Here is a 15,702-nt window from a genome sequence, read left to right on the forward strand (position 1 = left end):
CGATATTCCGAAGAATCCAAGAACCATGCTAACGTTATATGCTGACGACACAGGCATAGCAACTCGACACCGCAACCCAGAAGTAATTGAACGAGTTCTACAAGAAACGACTGACGAAACAAATGACTGGTGCATAAAGTGGAAAATCAAGCTCAATGGACAAAAGAGCCAAGCAATATTACTACAGAAGAGAAGACTGCGACCCACAACGAATCTAGAAGTTGACGGCGAAGAAATCGACTGGAAAAATGAAGCCAAATATTTAGGAATAACGCTTGACAAAGGACTTACTTGGAAAAGTCATATCAAACAAGCAATCGACAAAACGAATGCAGCGATTAATAGACTCCACCCTCTGATAGGAAGAAGAAGCCACATGTCGAAAGAGACAAAATTGAAGATAATCAAAGCCTTTGCTAGGCCTCAACTGACTTATGGATCAGTCGCCTGGGGTTTCGCAGCAAAGAGCCATATCAAAAGAATTCAGGCCACTGAAAACAAGCTGCAATGTGCAATAGATGCACCTTGGTTTGTTAGGAATATACAGATTTATAGGGACCCAAAATGGTAAACCATAACCGAATTCATGAACAGAAAAGCAGGGAAATTATTCGAAACAGCAAAAAACCATCCGAATCAAGAACTCAGGAGACTAGTGGACTACGACCCAGAGGAAGACAAAAGGAGAATGCGAATTTACCGAAGGAGATCGAGAGATCAATTAAAAAGAGATTAAAATAAGAACATAAACTTATTGAAAAATCCAATAAAGTGTTATACAATAGAGGATAAACACATAAATCCCAGCACGAGAGTGTGCGAGAAGAAAACCGACTAAGAGATGAACGGTTTATAGGCAAATGCCCGGAACCAATATTCAAGAAGCAGTTAAGGGTTTTTAGTGGGTCTCGAGCTCAAGAGAGCGAGAATCCCCACATACTGCTACATAAAAAAAGAGAATTCCATCACCAACTGAAGGAGTAAAATGGGTGAATTGAATTTGTAGGTTCTTTTCTCAGATTTTGAATTTCTTATTTCGAAGTAGTTTGCTATGATTCGAAAGATTCGTTCCGATATAATATCAGCGTTAAAATTTCTTGCTCATATTATTAGAACATTCGCCTTAAACACACTATTTGTACCGAATTTCACGCGGTTGTTACAGAGCACTCTATTATTCTTGTCGTCGCAATCAAAATTCGTTTCGTTGTTTTCGTGCTTCAGCATGGCTCATTCTGTTTGTTCTGCACTCGAAATTCATGGGCCAATTATTAATTCATCTTGCGAACAATTCGAACGTACACAGATGTATTGCGGTTTTCTTTTGTCTCTATTCACGGGAACCTCAACAGTAATTCACCCCGCCAATATGGTAACCCAACCCCGACATGCAAAGTATCATGAGACGGGTGTGAAATTAGGTACGAGTGACGGGTAGTATGCATGCGAAATTTCGGAATTTCGACCTAGTGTTGAGCTGAGGAACTACGAGGAGGTATTGATATCTAGTTAGCCTAGACCAGTTCCATGCATAAAAAAAATATTGCGTTACCATAGCAACGAACAATAAGTCATTAGAAGTGTCATTGTGAAGTTTGAGGCCAAAAATGTAAACCAGAGTTACGCAGTGAATTAAAAGAAAGAAGATGTTCACCGAAATTGGAGTATCGAGCCATCATCTAGTGTCGTATTTAAAATGGTAAGAAGGTAAGCAGATTTACGAAGATATGCTCAATACCATTGGTGATCAATGTCCTTCGTATGCGACCGTGAAAAATTGGACTGCAAGCTTCAAAAGGTGTAAATTTTCCATTGAAGATGATGACAGATTGGAAAGGCCAGTTTCTGTGTCAGTTCCCGAAAATATCGATGCAGTTCATGACATGATTTTATCAGACCGTCGAATTGGGCTAAAACGGATATCTGTAGCACTGAATATTTCATACGAATGCGTTCATCATATAGTTCAAGTCAATTTGGACATGAGAAAAATTGCTGCAAAATGGATCCCCAAATGTATGAATGTTGACCAAAAGCGTGCAAGGGTAGAAGCGTTCGATCTGTACTCGATTTGAAAACGATGTAGACTTCTTAAACCGAATTGTTAGGTACTATGGATGAGACTTGGGTATATTTCTACGATCCAGAAGTAAAGCAAAAATCGATGGAATGGCGACACAATGTTCTCCAAGACCTAAGAAATTTCGTGTCCAAAAATCTGCCGGGAAAGTTCTTGCTTCAGTTTTTTAGGATTGCCATGGAGTAATCATGATTGAAGTTTTGGATAAGGGTAGAACAATAACCGGAGATTACTATTCGACGTTACTAACCACTCTACGGGACAAAATTAAAGAGAAAAGACGCGGAAAGCTATTCAAAGGTGTTTTGTTTTTGCATGACAACGCCCCTGCACACAAATCTCATGCTGCCATGCAAAAAATTCGTGATTTAGGGTTTGAATTACTAGAACACCCCCCTTATTCACCAGATTTGGCTCCATCCGACTATCATCTCTTTCCTCAACTGAAATCCAATTAAGAGGAGAATATGTTGAGTAATAAAATATTTTGACATTGAAATTTTGTTTGGTTCTATAGTAGGCTAAGAATTTTTCGTAATATCCTCGTACTAGATGCGATGTCGGTAATTGACTCAAGATCAATAGGTTGTTCCGTCTTGAACTTGCAACCTTAGGCTCGTATCTGAAGGGTGTGAATGGTTCATTTCGAGAATGATCATCATATAAACAATGGAGTGTTGAATAACCTTCCACCAGCTGTACAGAAATTGAAAAAGTTGAACACAGACTCTCGTGGCAGAATTAGAAAAAATGCAAGAGACAAGAAACTTTTTCAAATAAAAGGGCTTTCTTACGGTTTAACAATTTTTAAGGAATTCAATACTCGCTTAATATTAAGTGTTTCCAAAGACACTGAAACTCATTCATTCCTGAATAAATTAAAGAAGTAGCAATTGATTATCGAGAGATTGACATCCATTGATCATAATTTGATGCAAGAATGATGTTCAGAATTCTCAAGACTGAATTATGGTTTGAAAACAAACCTATTTTATTCGTCAATCAAGAATTGATTCCCCTATCAAGCTTCGTGAAACCTGGCACAAGGGTTATCACTGGAAGTATGAACCATTTGGGTTTTGGGTAAAGACCCACGTTTCCATAGACTCTATATTTTTCACAATATTCATCCACATGTGTGACTCATTTCAAATCAAAATTCCCCCCAACTAAAAGATAGATATTAGATATTCACAAAGTAAAACCATCAACATTGGTCCATAAATGAATGGCTATCTGGATTTCAAGTCCAGATCGATGACACCTAATACATCATCGGGAGTCAAGGAAAACAGTCTGTTCAACAAATCCCCGCAAATGTTTGTGAATTATTTGTAGACAGAAGAGTCGTTTGTCAATCATTGATTTCAATATGACAAAGCAGCATTCTACTAATATAGGAACGAATTTTCGATTTATTTCTGAAAGTGACCGGTGATAAGTTGGATGTTTATGAGTAAAATGGATATGATTTTCTCATTGATGCGTTCATGTTCCAACTAAATGTTAATATTTCCTGCCACTTGATGTACGTGGAATTGAATACCTCTGATGTAGGTTTCCCAAATTGATAATTCGAACCAAAACTATATTTGGTCGGGTTAACGCAATTAAAATGTTTATATACAAACATCAGGACCCAAGCATCATCCACTTTGTGGCAAATTCAATTTTGATGTCTATTTACATGTTTCAGCTTCCTTGCGAACTGGGTAATTGAAAACGCACTTCTAGGAGTCTACATCCTCTAGCATTTGAACTCATGAATAGAAATGAATTCTGTGTTTTATTTGAATGAACTGCTAATTAGTGTGTGAGCTTACAGACAAGTGGGTGCTGTAGGCCTCTTCTGCGTTTCAACGTGGAGTTTATTAATATGGCCTTAAGACATTTATAACAGCTTTTCTTTTGTTCAACCTTTCTTTACTTCAAGCGATAAATTCTTATGTTCATGTGTGCTCGTATTTCATCAAAAACTGATTCCTCTGAATGAAATCGATTCATCCTTTGTATTTCTCATTATAACACGATCAAAATCCTAGTCGACAACGAGGTACGATCTGGTAGATTGAATCTAAACAACACAACAAGCCTTCAAAGCCATAAAATCGTGATAATAACCGACAAATATGCATAATTGTCCGTACATCCGACGAGGATGTGAAGTTTAAATATAACAAATCTCATGCAGTTTATTTGTTTGTTTTTCGGCAACATGAGGCTGGGTATGTTACCACACTAAAGTACACAGAAGATAAAGTAAATAAACTGCGGCGGAATTTACGAGAAAATCAAAGGAAGCAGAACGAACTTCATAAAACTGCTGAGTTATGACGTGTGTGCGTCAGAAACATCGTCCTACTTGATGTGACCCCCTTCGTATTTTTTCATTCCTCCCTCTATATCATAACTTTTCCCGAATGTTCGACTCGCGGGGTTTTTGAACTCTATTCTTTTTATATCCAGTCTGTGTAACGTGCAAAATGATTGATTAATGTTTTATTAACCTTGAATCTATTAGAATCGCGAAAATTTCATCTCGAAGGACCTGCTAGCCACAGAATCCAGCCATAAATGTGTAGCATATAATTAAAACACGTGCAAGCTGCATCATAACTACAATACCAATGCGCAAAATGAAAATTTCTGTTCAATTCAAAAAATTTTAAACATGGTGTGTTGGTTGGTTGAACGAAGGATTGCTCGTGTAGGATATTTCATTAAAACGCAGTGAAGGTTCATATTATTCAACTCAGAAGTAGTTTCAACAGGAGTTTTATATAGCAATGCTCTCAGATTTCACATTGGGTCGAAAAATTTCATCCTACAGATTCTCTAATGTATTGAAATTGTGGAGATGAAGAAATTGATTGAACAGAATATTTCTAAATTTAGGGGCAAATTTGTGAGGCTGAAAGAGTTAATCATTCTCTAAAATGTATCAGTTTGTACAAATGTTCAGATGAACTGCTCTCTCCAGAAAACTCTATACACAACCGAAGTTGTATAGGTACGAAATATCATGATGGGGGTATAACATCGTTTAAAATGAGTTAAAATAACGAAAGCATTTGACTGAAAAACAAAACGTAGTGGCCCGCAAATTATAATACAAAAACGAAATAACCGGTGTTGTTTCTCATGCATCAATGCTTGCTAAATAAACCTTCTGAATTTTCGTTGTTTTGATATGACGGTCCTCAAAATTCTAATGTTATTCGACAGGTGAACCGTTCTTTCTGGGTATAAAATGGAATTAGATTATGACCTCAGGAATTAATTTAGCTGAACTTCAGAGAAATGTGGCTGGATGTACTCTAATTGTTTTCATTTCTTACATGTTGCCAAATTTTTTTAGTGTTTATACCGTCTGAACAACTCGCATATTTGCATAAAGCAACCATATACCTACTTGTTGGAAATTTCGAAGCTTTCTCTAATTCAAGCCATTTCATTATACTTAGTTTCTTTCGAAAGAAATGTAGTTTTATTTTGGTTAGGATCATCTCGGTCTGAGGTCTGATGAGAGAATTAGTATTTTATCCCTCCCCTACTTCATCATATTCGATTTTTTTTACACAATTTGTAAATGTAGGTACATCGGATTTGAAATGAAATGAAATGAGTTGGTAGCGTTTCAAAGGTAATGAAACCTTCCTTTATCTTCTTATTCAATCCATGAACTCTCAAAGGGATGAATCAGTTTTCAACTTATGTGATTTTAAAAGATTTCCGTAAATTTCCTCGACAACCTATAAAATCGCTATTCAATTATTTATTATATTCATTACTGAAATGAATTCTGAAAGTACACAAGCGCATCTATAAAAATAATCAGTCTCGTAAAATATTCTCATGCAATAGCCATTTTCCGGTAAGAGAATTGCCAATAAATTTCAGCCTGCAAAGTTGGATTAAATTTTATTATCAGTTATTTGTTCCGGAAAATATTGCTCATTCGCGATGAAAAAAGTTGAAAACATAAAATGAAGTTGGGTTAACTTGGACGGAAAGTTTGGGGAGAAAAAACCTCCCCAGTGCAAAATTTCGCTGAGACGTCGAGCACGCAGTTTCAGCATATTGTATGTACTTTGAAAAGGATTTTTTGATTGAAGGCATAAGGAAAAATAATTGCCATTTTTTCGGCTTTGAAAACTTCAAAATATCTGCTCAATAAAAATTTTCCACATTGATTTATTTTCACGCATTCATTGGATTAGAAGGAAAAATTAAAGAATTATTCATCATCTATGCTTTAGGTTCCAGAAAGTTGAATCAATTTGCTTCCTCATAAAATCTCAAAGTATTAACCATCTCGTAAAGAAAGGGTAGATGCTGACCATGGTTTGGGTCTCATTTGACCTTGTAAGAGCAGCACAACTCATACCCCGACATACTGAGACATACTGAAACTTTTTGGAGTGAACCCATTACTTCAAATTACCGCAAAGTTGCAAAAGTGTTTAATCACAAGACCTTTCAGCCAATTCCCTTCATAAATTGTGGCAGATGACACGTGTAAGACCATCAATATTCCAAAGCCTCAAAACGTTTGCTTGTCATAACTTGCTAACATTTGCTAGTCACCTAAAATTGACTTATGCTGCATACAGATAAAAATGAATAGAAGTGAGATATACTCCGGATTTCATAAAGCTTGATCGGAGAATCAACGCTCGATTGACGAATATACGTCAATTGGATTTCAATCGATGATTCAGTCATGATCATTCAGAATATCATTCTCGCATCAAATTATTATGTTCATTCGTCCATTAAATTATTCTCAATTGCTACTTTTTCAATATATTCAGAAATAAAAAGGTTTCAGTGATTTCGTTTTAGAGATCGAGTCACTGTCAAATTGTTGATCGGACAATCAAAGTTTTATGAAACCCGCTGTTAATCTCTGATTTCAAATAGCTCGCTTTCACCTGTCATAGCAAACCTGTCATCACAGCTAAACTGGCAGGCAATTCAAATGTTGTTATTATATGTATAAACTCTGTTGAAACTCTGGTTGGTTAGGAAAGAAAAAGTGACAATTTCTACCAGTTAATCATGAATCTGATTCGGCTCATTGAGTCGAAGGCAAGTAATGAAACATGGATTTACTCACCACCCTGTGGGAAGAACTGCGCGTAGATCATCTTAAACGTTTCCTCTCTCACAACTCCAGTTGGACACTCGGCTTTGAAACCGCGATATATACGTTTGATTTCCGCTTGGCTGAAGCGTGTAGCTCGACAAAGGGCCTCCAGACTATCTGGTCTGTATCTAGGGGGAGTCTCCAAATCTTCCAATTCGGAATCTGTAAAAAAACGTAGAGTTTTAGTTGGATTTCGATACGCTCGATTGATCACTTGTTATTTGAAATATGACGTGGAAAAAGCTTGGCAAAAATCCAACTACCCTCACACCTTCGTAAAGAACGCATGAACTCCTCCATTATAGGTGAAAAGTAGAGAAATTAAAAATAAAAACCAACCTATTGAAGTATTTTCCCACACAATAGTAAATATCCAAGACAGAAAAAAGACACAAGTGCCACCTGTGCAACTTCAAAATTCTAGGGGTTGTAGCTCAGCCTTATCTTGACGACTTCTACCATCTTTAAACGAAAGCCTCACCTTTGAAAACACACTGTATAATATTAACACTGAAATGGCCAGAATTGAAAATATGTTACTACATTTACGTATTTGAGATGTAAAAAAATATTCATCCGCTTTCATGTCATCATTTCCACTCTTTGTGCATTCGTTAACTTGACTAATAATCTGATGTACTGATTCAGCTACCATAATTAAAGGACATTTCTGGCAGATTGAGTAAACTCAGAATAATTCAATAAATTATTTTGGAATTCTACTGCCATATTTCTCCGCCCTAATGAAAGAACTCTTTATTAAATTTGTAGCTTGTCTCTCGTCCCATTAAATTTGATGAACCTTTTCCATTATACATTAATTGCCAAAGTGCCTCTCTCAATTAGATGTAGGATTTTTTATTTGCTCGAGTTAATGAATTATGAATATTTCATGAAAGGATTTTCCTGTGAAATTCGAGTGATTTATTTGAGAGGGATATCATATCAAATCATGCAGAAGCTTTAATTCTATATAGGTCTAATTTTCGCCATTCTAATTTTCATGAGTTTTTTTGCTAATAATCATCGAAATATTGCAGCTCCATTTGTTTTAATCAGTCTTTCATGAATATGAATATTGGTCCTTACAATTCAATAGCTGCTATACTATAACTCCCATAGAGAAATTTTGTTATCATCTTTGTATTTTGGGAAGTTAGGTATTTCTAGGTCTATGTGGATGTGGAATATGAAATGATCCAGATGCCCAGAAGAACAGGACAGGCCAAGAGAAGTTGCAAAGGCAATTATGTTGAGCATGACTTCAGTTCAGTGGATTTTGTAAATGCTTTCTAATAAAAAGACACGTAGAGAGAAGAAGCAGATGTAATAAATATTCAGTGGGACCTAAAAGTATGGGATAGAACAAATATTATCAGAAAAAACTCTGAGGTGCTCGCAACCATATCAATTTTCATGTGAAATCTATCATGTTGTCTATCGATTCAAAACTTATTCTCTCGCTAACGAAGAATGGAATTATTTCCAGTTTTAAGCACAGGCCTTACTATGGTGTTATTTTTATTAATCGACTGAAGAAAGCATCAAACATATTCAAAGCATTGACTAAGATAAACCTCGCATGGTTGAAGGCATGGAGTTGACATTTGCAGATCGCAGATCAGATGCAAAACTCTCAGGAATATCCACTGTATTTTTCCAGCATTCCCAAATCTATTTTGATCAGTGTTCAGCAAAGGCAAATTTTCTAGACTGCTTGTCTCTTAGAATGAATTATATCTTCAGGTACCCTCCTTTGTTCTGGCTTGTTCATTACTCAACTTCGTGTTATATCGATAAAAAATTATGCATGGATACCCACCCAAGTTTTTCTGCTCTTCTGATGAGCATAATTTCATCTTAATACTGCAGAAAACGTATTCGAGGTTGATATTATGAACCCGAACTCATTATAGTGTAGTGATGGTGAAAATAGCTTTAGCTGAGGAAAGTTAGTATCCTATTCGACAAGGCTACTGGGCTCATTCCAATGATTTCACTTCAATGATGCCTATTTGTGCCACAACGTGGGTAGGCAAAGCCTATCTATGCTACTACATTTCATTAAGAATCAACGTAACATTTATTGACTATGAAGGCAAGTGGAAGATGACAGTTTAACAACCCAGTTATAACTCTATAATGACAATATCAATTAATATTAGGAAAATGCCGAATGTGATTGAAAAAGAGAGAAGACAGAATTTCAGGAAGACCCGAGGGAAGACCTATATAGAACTCAGGTCCGTTCATTCAAATAGTAGCTAACCCTGATATTTTAATATCTACTATATATCAGACGGTAGCGAACATATTCAATGTAAGTGATTTTATATAATGTTTCATTTGTATCTAAACGAGTTATACTTCAGCTGAATGTTTCCACAATCAGAAAGATTGAGAATGAAGATGATGACGAAGAATTTCCTCCTATTGAGAGGCCCAAAAAAGTGGTAGCATTTAATAATTTTATTTTAGGGTGTACGAATGCGAAAAGTTACTACAGGATTTTCGGTTGATATCATCGTAGAATGAGTTCCAGAAAATTAATTTTTCTATTTTTCATTTGACTTGTCCTATACATCGTAAAACTCTTAAGGCATCAATAAATATAATATATAATTATCATTTATATATCAAAGTATTTAAAATAAACAGCCATAAATAAGAAGCAGTCCTGTAAATGGTTAATTTATGTGAATTTTTGTTTAAAGGTCTAAAGTTCCTCTTGCCCTAAAACTTCCTTTGATTTTTTGACTTCCATTGATGAAAGATGATTTTTGTTGAAGAATTTAACATTCTTGTAATTATCCGTTAATTCCTCCAACAGATACCCATTCCTAACCACTGCATCATATGCATTTCATTTTCGGGTTGATTTTTTTGAAATCTACAACTGATGTAACATCTTGAACTTATTCTACGATTACGATGACATTCATTTGAAATCCTGTAATTACTTTTCACATTCGTTCACCCCAAAATGAAATTCGCAAATATCACCACCGTGTCAACAATTCAGTTTCTTCCATAGCAAAAAGAAATATTTAAAAACTGATCTCTTGCATTTTCCATGCAAATAACTGGATTTGGTATGCATTCAATCGGTTTGTATAAACTCCAATTATGTTCGTCACATATTTTCGACTCAATATTTTCCGAAGTGATTCGACATTGTGATAAAATACGTAATTACTGAGACTTTTACGTATAACGGACAACATAGCGCTGATTTGAAACCCAAAAATGTTTTGAGAAGCGTCATAATTCCACATTTTCGTACTATATTAGTTGAATGTGTCAAATTTCCATGGCCAACCGAGTGCTAAAATAAAATTGAATGGAATATATTGCTATCCATCATTTTTCCGACAAAAAACCTCTGCGAATCTCGTTCAAATACTACGTTCAATATTTGTTCGACGTCAAAGTTCCGATTTGTCTGAAAACAAAGCTAAAAACAAAGTCGGGCAGTTTCGAACAAATTCGAGCTTACACCAACAAACAATAACAGTTGGACGCTCGAAACTTTCAGATTGATCCGTTAACCCTTCACTGTCAGCATTATCACGCCTCAAAACCCCCCGGATTGTTATGAAAATTCACTATATTCGCGGAGGATTAAATCCTCCATTCGCCCTCTCTGAACTATGCTCAGCTTTCCGCGTCACAATTAATGAATTCGCCTCAGGAAATCCCAGTGACTCGTGACTTTAAATCAGGAAACGTCTGGAAGGGCTTTTCAGCGCTGCGTGTTCCTCCACTGCCTCACCTCTTTCCGCTCTATGAAAAGTAAAAGATGCTGACGGGCCGGATCCTTGGATCGTATAATTGCCTTACGATCTGTAAACTGGAGCACGAGAAAGAATAGGACATCAATAACTCTCGACTTAGCCCCGAGTGGCACAGTGAAGCAGTCAGATTCATTTTGTATTCAGTGGATTTCACGTGCTCAGGAAGTTGGTTGGGTTGGGATTTCATAGGATGTGCTTGTCTGGTGAGAGAAGCTGGATGATCAATTGACTGCGACCTTCCCTTTTGATGGTCTCATTATTCCAGCGAAAAATAATGGCTCGGGTCACTCCACATTTTCATTGTTTCAATTTTTAACAAGTCTTATAACCTCGAGGCCCACTCATCGCATGGGATGTTTCATACATTCATTATTTCACCAAAAATCGCCTACATAAAATACTCAAGATGGCCGAGCTATAATCCCCCGAAGTCAAATGCGATTTCGTTAAATTTTGAGTACTGATCTGATTCTACCCATGCAGTGCAAAATTAATTAGAGCAGATGAATCGTGAGCTCAGTACATTCCATCGAATAATAGCAAAGATTTGTCGACAGTCAAGATTTTATTGTTGAAAGAGGGATGTGACACCTTAAAGGGTTGAAATCGAAGAACAAGTTGTGGAAAAAGTTGAGGATCAACGAACATCAAGTGCAAGATAGCAGCAGTGATGATAATAGACAATAGGGCAAGGAAAATTTTGCTTTACCATTTTCATCAAAATTGAAAGATTATACTCCGAGATGGGGTACATCTGTGGCTCTTGAGTAAAAGAGAACATTAACAAGAGATAAAGTAATCGATTTTGATAACATCCTTGTTCGACCAACTGAAAAAAATTTTCGTTGAATGTTTAGAATAAACTTGTCTGTGATATGCTCATTGGATCACTCTTCATATATGGTGAGTAGTCCTCACTTGTCCATATATTTTTACAGTAAATTGTTCAGGTCACTTTTTTCTTTACAAGTTTTCCCGATTCTGTCTACTTAGATAAAAGATAGAGCTTTTTTAAGTTTTCATAATGAGGTATGCTACCTACTACACTTTGGTGGATCCTTCAAACAGAGTTGCATTCAGCCAAAGTACCAAATTTTTCCAATTTCACACGAGGAAATTTGAGAAATACTTTTATTTTCAAAATGTTCAAGCATTCATTTCACTTCTAAGGGTTGTTTTCTTTGAATGGATTTTCAACAGCTTGTATATTTTCAACTAGTCGAATTGGAAACAATGGTAAAGGGAAAAAGTGCAGATGGAAAAAATTACTGTTGAAATCACATTTGAAAAGGGGAAAAATTCAGTTCGCTCTAATAAATAGTGAAAAAAAAATTAACAAGAAAAAATATTCTAAATGACAACACCTCAAATATTATAAAATTATGTTTTGGTACGTTCTGAAAAACTACTAGGTGATTTCAATCCTTGAAAAAGGAACTCAGATCACGGATAATAATTGAAGGAGACGATGAAAGCCTCACAAATTAATATAAATCTGAACGACTATGTGTAGCATTCTGTTCAGATGATAAAAGATGAATCCATCTAATCCAATGAGAAATACTATGTTATTTGTCCCCTACATAAATGAAAAAACTTTTTCCAAGTTTCAGGACAGGAAATATATTGCATCATTTCAATATCCGTATCGTGCTATTAGAGTCAGTGATGCGTAGAATGGAGGAATCTTCGGAAGATCTTTAATAATGTGTACGAACAGCTATGAAGAAAAATAGCATGAACACGTACAAGCTTCGACTACTACAGTTCGATAGAGGAAACGAACTCTTGTATCCCTATTGTATCCCTATAAAAAACTTGACTATACAGTCTGAGTCTTTGACTTCTGACAGTGGATTCTTAAAGTAAAAAAGAAACACTTTTTTCTGCATCAAAAGATACAGGATGTTGAAAAACCATAAAAAATATTATTTTTAGTTCTATCTTACAAACGATTTTATCAAATGAAATAAATTTCGGAATACCTTTTTTCATTTATTTGATTAATCTTTTTCGAATACAAGATATTTCCCACTTCTTCCAGTTTTCTCATTATGACCATTACGTACCATGAAAATACCAAAAATTTAAAGAACCCAACTCTTGAAACAGAGTTGGATGCTATCTTATGAATATTTGAACGTTTTGTAAATTAAAAGTATCCTTCATATTTTCTCGTATAATGCGCCGTTTTGTAAAATGGAAGTATTCAAAAATAAAAAATATCTGTGATATTCGGAAAATTGGTTACTTTGGCTGAATGCAACTCTGTAAAAGATCCACAGATATGTAGTGTCATAGATTTAGCTTGTTATTATGAAGGGTGGCATAGCTCATTATGAAAACTTTAAATGGCTATATCTTTTTACAAAGGCCGAATGGGAAAAAATGTATTTTCTTTTAACCTCAAGAATCTCCTGTTGAAATATTATGTACTAGTCAAAGACTCACCCTGTCTACCTACATAACTATAACAAAAAATTAAGCTGAAGAGTTTGTGGATTCAATTGTTTCATCTAACAAGGATAAGCCAATTTTAGATTATTTTGGGCAGAGAGAGCTGAAGTTTGACCTTTCGTTCAAGAAAATACTTGTTTGAATTTCATCTCATAATTTGACGATGAATTTGGTTGATTTGTTGGTATTCTTTCCATCGAGTTCATTAATTCGGATTTCACATCACGTCTCTTACAACCATTCATTATCTGACATGCCAAAATTAGTCGAATATGAAGCTGGACCTCAAATTCCCCTCCACTGATAACAGTATACCTTCAATAACACCAGAAAAAAACGAATTAGAAAGGAATGGCGTGATATGAATAATCCAGCCTACTCCCATATCATCCCACACTCATCTGCAAAACACGACAACGAAAGCCTAAAGCCAACGAATAAACGAACAATAATTATTAATTATAAGACCATACATACAAAAGCTCTCGAATTATTTGATAAAAGGTAGCGCGCACAAACACGCACATAGAGTAACATGAAAACATATTAAATTAACTCGAGTTGTACCCCCGAAAAGCTGGTGTAACAGCTTCATTGATGCGCCAAACAGCTGCTAGACGACTTGAATAAACTATGAGATACTGACTTGAAGCTCTCGGTGGAATTTCCCAACTTTCCTGTACAACCAACTCGCACGCTCTCTTACATGTGAGTTCATCAAACGAACGTGCGAAATATCCGTTATAAAGTTGGAATGTTTCATAAAGGAGCTAATGTTGCTGAGATTCCTAATGTACCCCGATAAGGGGTGTCTACACTGATGCCGATGAAGCTGATGGATGATTTGGTTCATTATTTGCTATAATGAACTTCTCAATGAGGCGAAACTTCAGTAAGAATTGGCTCAAGAAGACTCAGTTCGGAAAAAAATCCCCATTTCTCAATACACCGATAAATTGTATATGTATACTTCATTCAGATTTATTTTAACAGTCGGTTGGCCATGAAATAATTTTCTCACATGAAATGTCGTTAATGTCATAACGCCGTTGCCACAACTAATATCAATTTTTATTACAAAAATGCCGAATGTGATTGAAAAAAGAGACAGGGTTTCAGGAAGTGCTATTTAGAATTCAGGTCCGCTCATTCAAATAGTTATACCCTGATATTCTAAAATCCACAATACGTCAGACGGTAGCGAACATATTCAATGTAAGAGAATTTATATAATGTTTCATCTGAATCTAAACGACTTATATTTCAGCTGAATAGTTCAACAATCAGAAAGATTGTGAATGAAGAGGACGACAAAGAATTTCCTTCTATTGGGAGACCCAAAAAAGTGGTGGCATTTGAGAATTTTATGTTTGAGTGAATTAATGCGAAAGTTCACTACAGGATTTTCGATGAATGTCATCGTAGAATAAGTTCAAAATTCATTTTTCTATTTTTCATTTGACTTGTCCTATACATTGTAAATGTCTTAAGGAACCAATAAATACCTAATTATTATTATATTAATGTATTAAGATGAACAGCCACAAATACGTGGCAGTTGTCCTGTTAATTGTTTATTCATGTGAAATGTTTGTTCAATGGTGAAGTTCATCTTGATTTGAAACTTCCTTCGATTCCTTTTACTTATATTGATGCAAGATGATTTTTGTTGAAGAATTTAACATTCTTGTAATCATCTGTTGATTCCTTCGGGAGATACCTATTCCCATTTCCCATCCACTGCATCATATGCATTTCATCTTCGGGTTAATATTTTTGAAATCTACAACTGATGTAACGTATTCAAACTTTAGCCAAAGAAGATAACGAACAATAACTCTCCTCAAGCTAGTGCATATTATGGTATTATACTGATCTCTTGTATTTTCCATGCAAATAACTGGATTTGGTAAGCCTTCAATCAGTTTGTATAAACTTCAATTATGTTCGTCACATATTTTCCGAAGAGATTCGACATTGTGATTAAATACGTAATTACAGAAACTTTTACGTAGAACGGGCAGCATAGTGTTGATTTAAAACTCAAAAATGTTTTGACAAGCGTCATAACCCCACATTTTCGTACTATACAGAGTGAAATGTGTCAAACTTCCATGGCCAACCGAGTGCTAAAATAAAAGTGAATGGAGTATAACTACTCCAGTGAAATTCTGAAGCCTAAGAGCCCGTTCCCACTTATCCGATCAGTCTTTTTGCCCTGA

At 35.5% G+C, this 15,702-nt stretch overlaps 1 protein-coding gene across 6 annotated transcripts in view; it reads right to left on the reverse strand.

The window, feature by feature from the left end:
• LOC123315509 (Kv channel-interacting protein 1) overlaps window positions 1-15,702 on the reverse strand; it is a 143,775-nt gene that overhangs the window by 32,039 nt on the left and 96,034 nt on the right. For all 6 annotated transcript variants that reach the window (XM_044901228.1, XM_044901226.1, XM_044901225.1 and 3 more), the window contains one exon: window positions 7,200-7,391. In XM_044901228.1, coding sequence (XP_044757163.1) covers window positions 7,200-7,391 — 192 coding nt within the window. The remainder of the gene's footprint in view (window positions 1-7,199; window positions 7,392-15,702) is intronic.

Source organism: Coccinella septempunctata, chromosome 6, assembly GCF_907165205.1.
Source record: "Coccinella septempunctata chromosome 6, icCocSept1.1, whole genome shotgun sequence".
NCBI lineage: Eukaryota > Metazoa > Arthropoda > Insecta > Coleoptera > Coccinellidae > Coccinella > Coccinella septempunctata.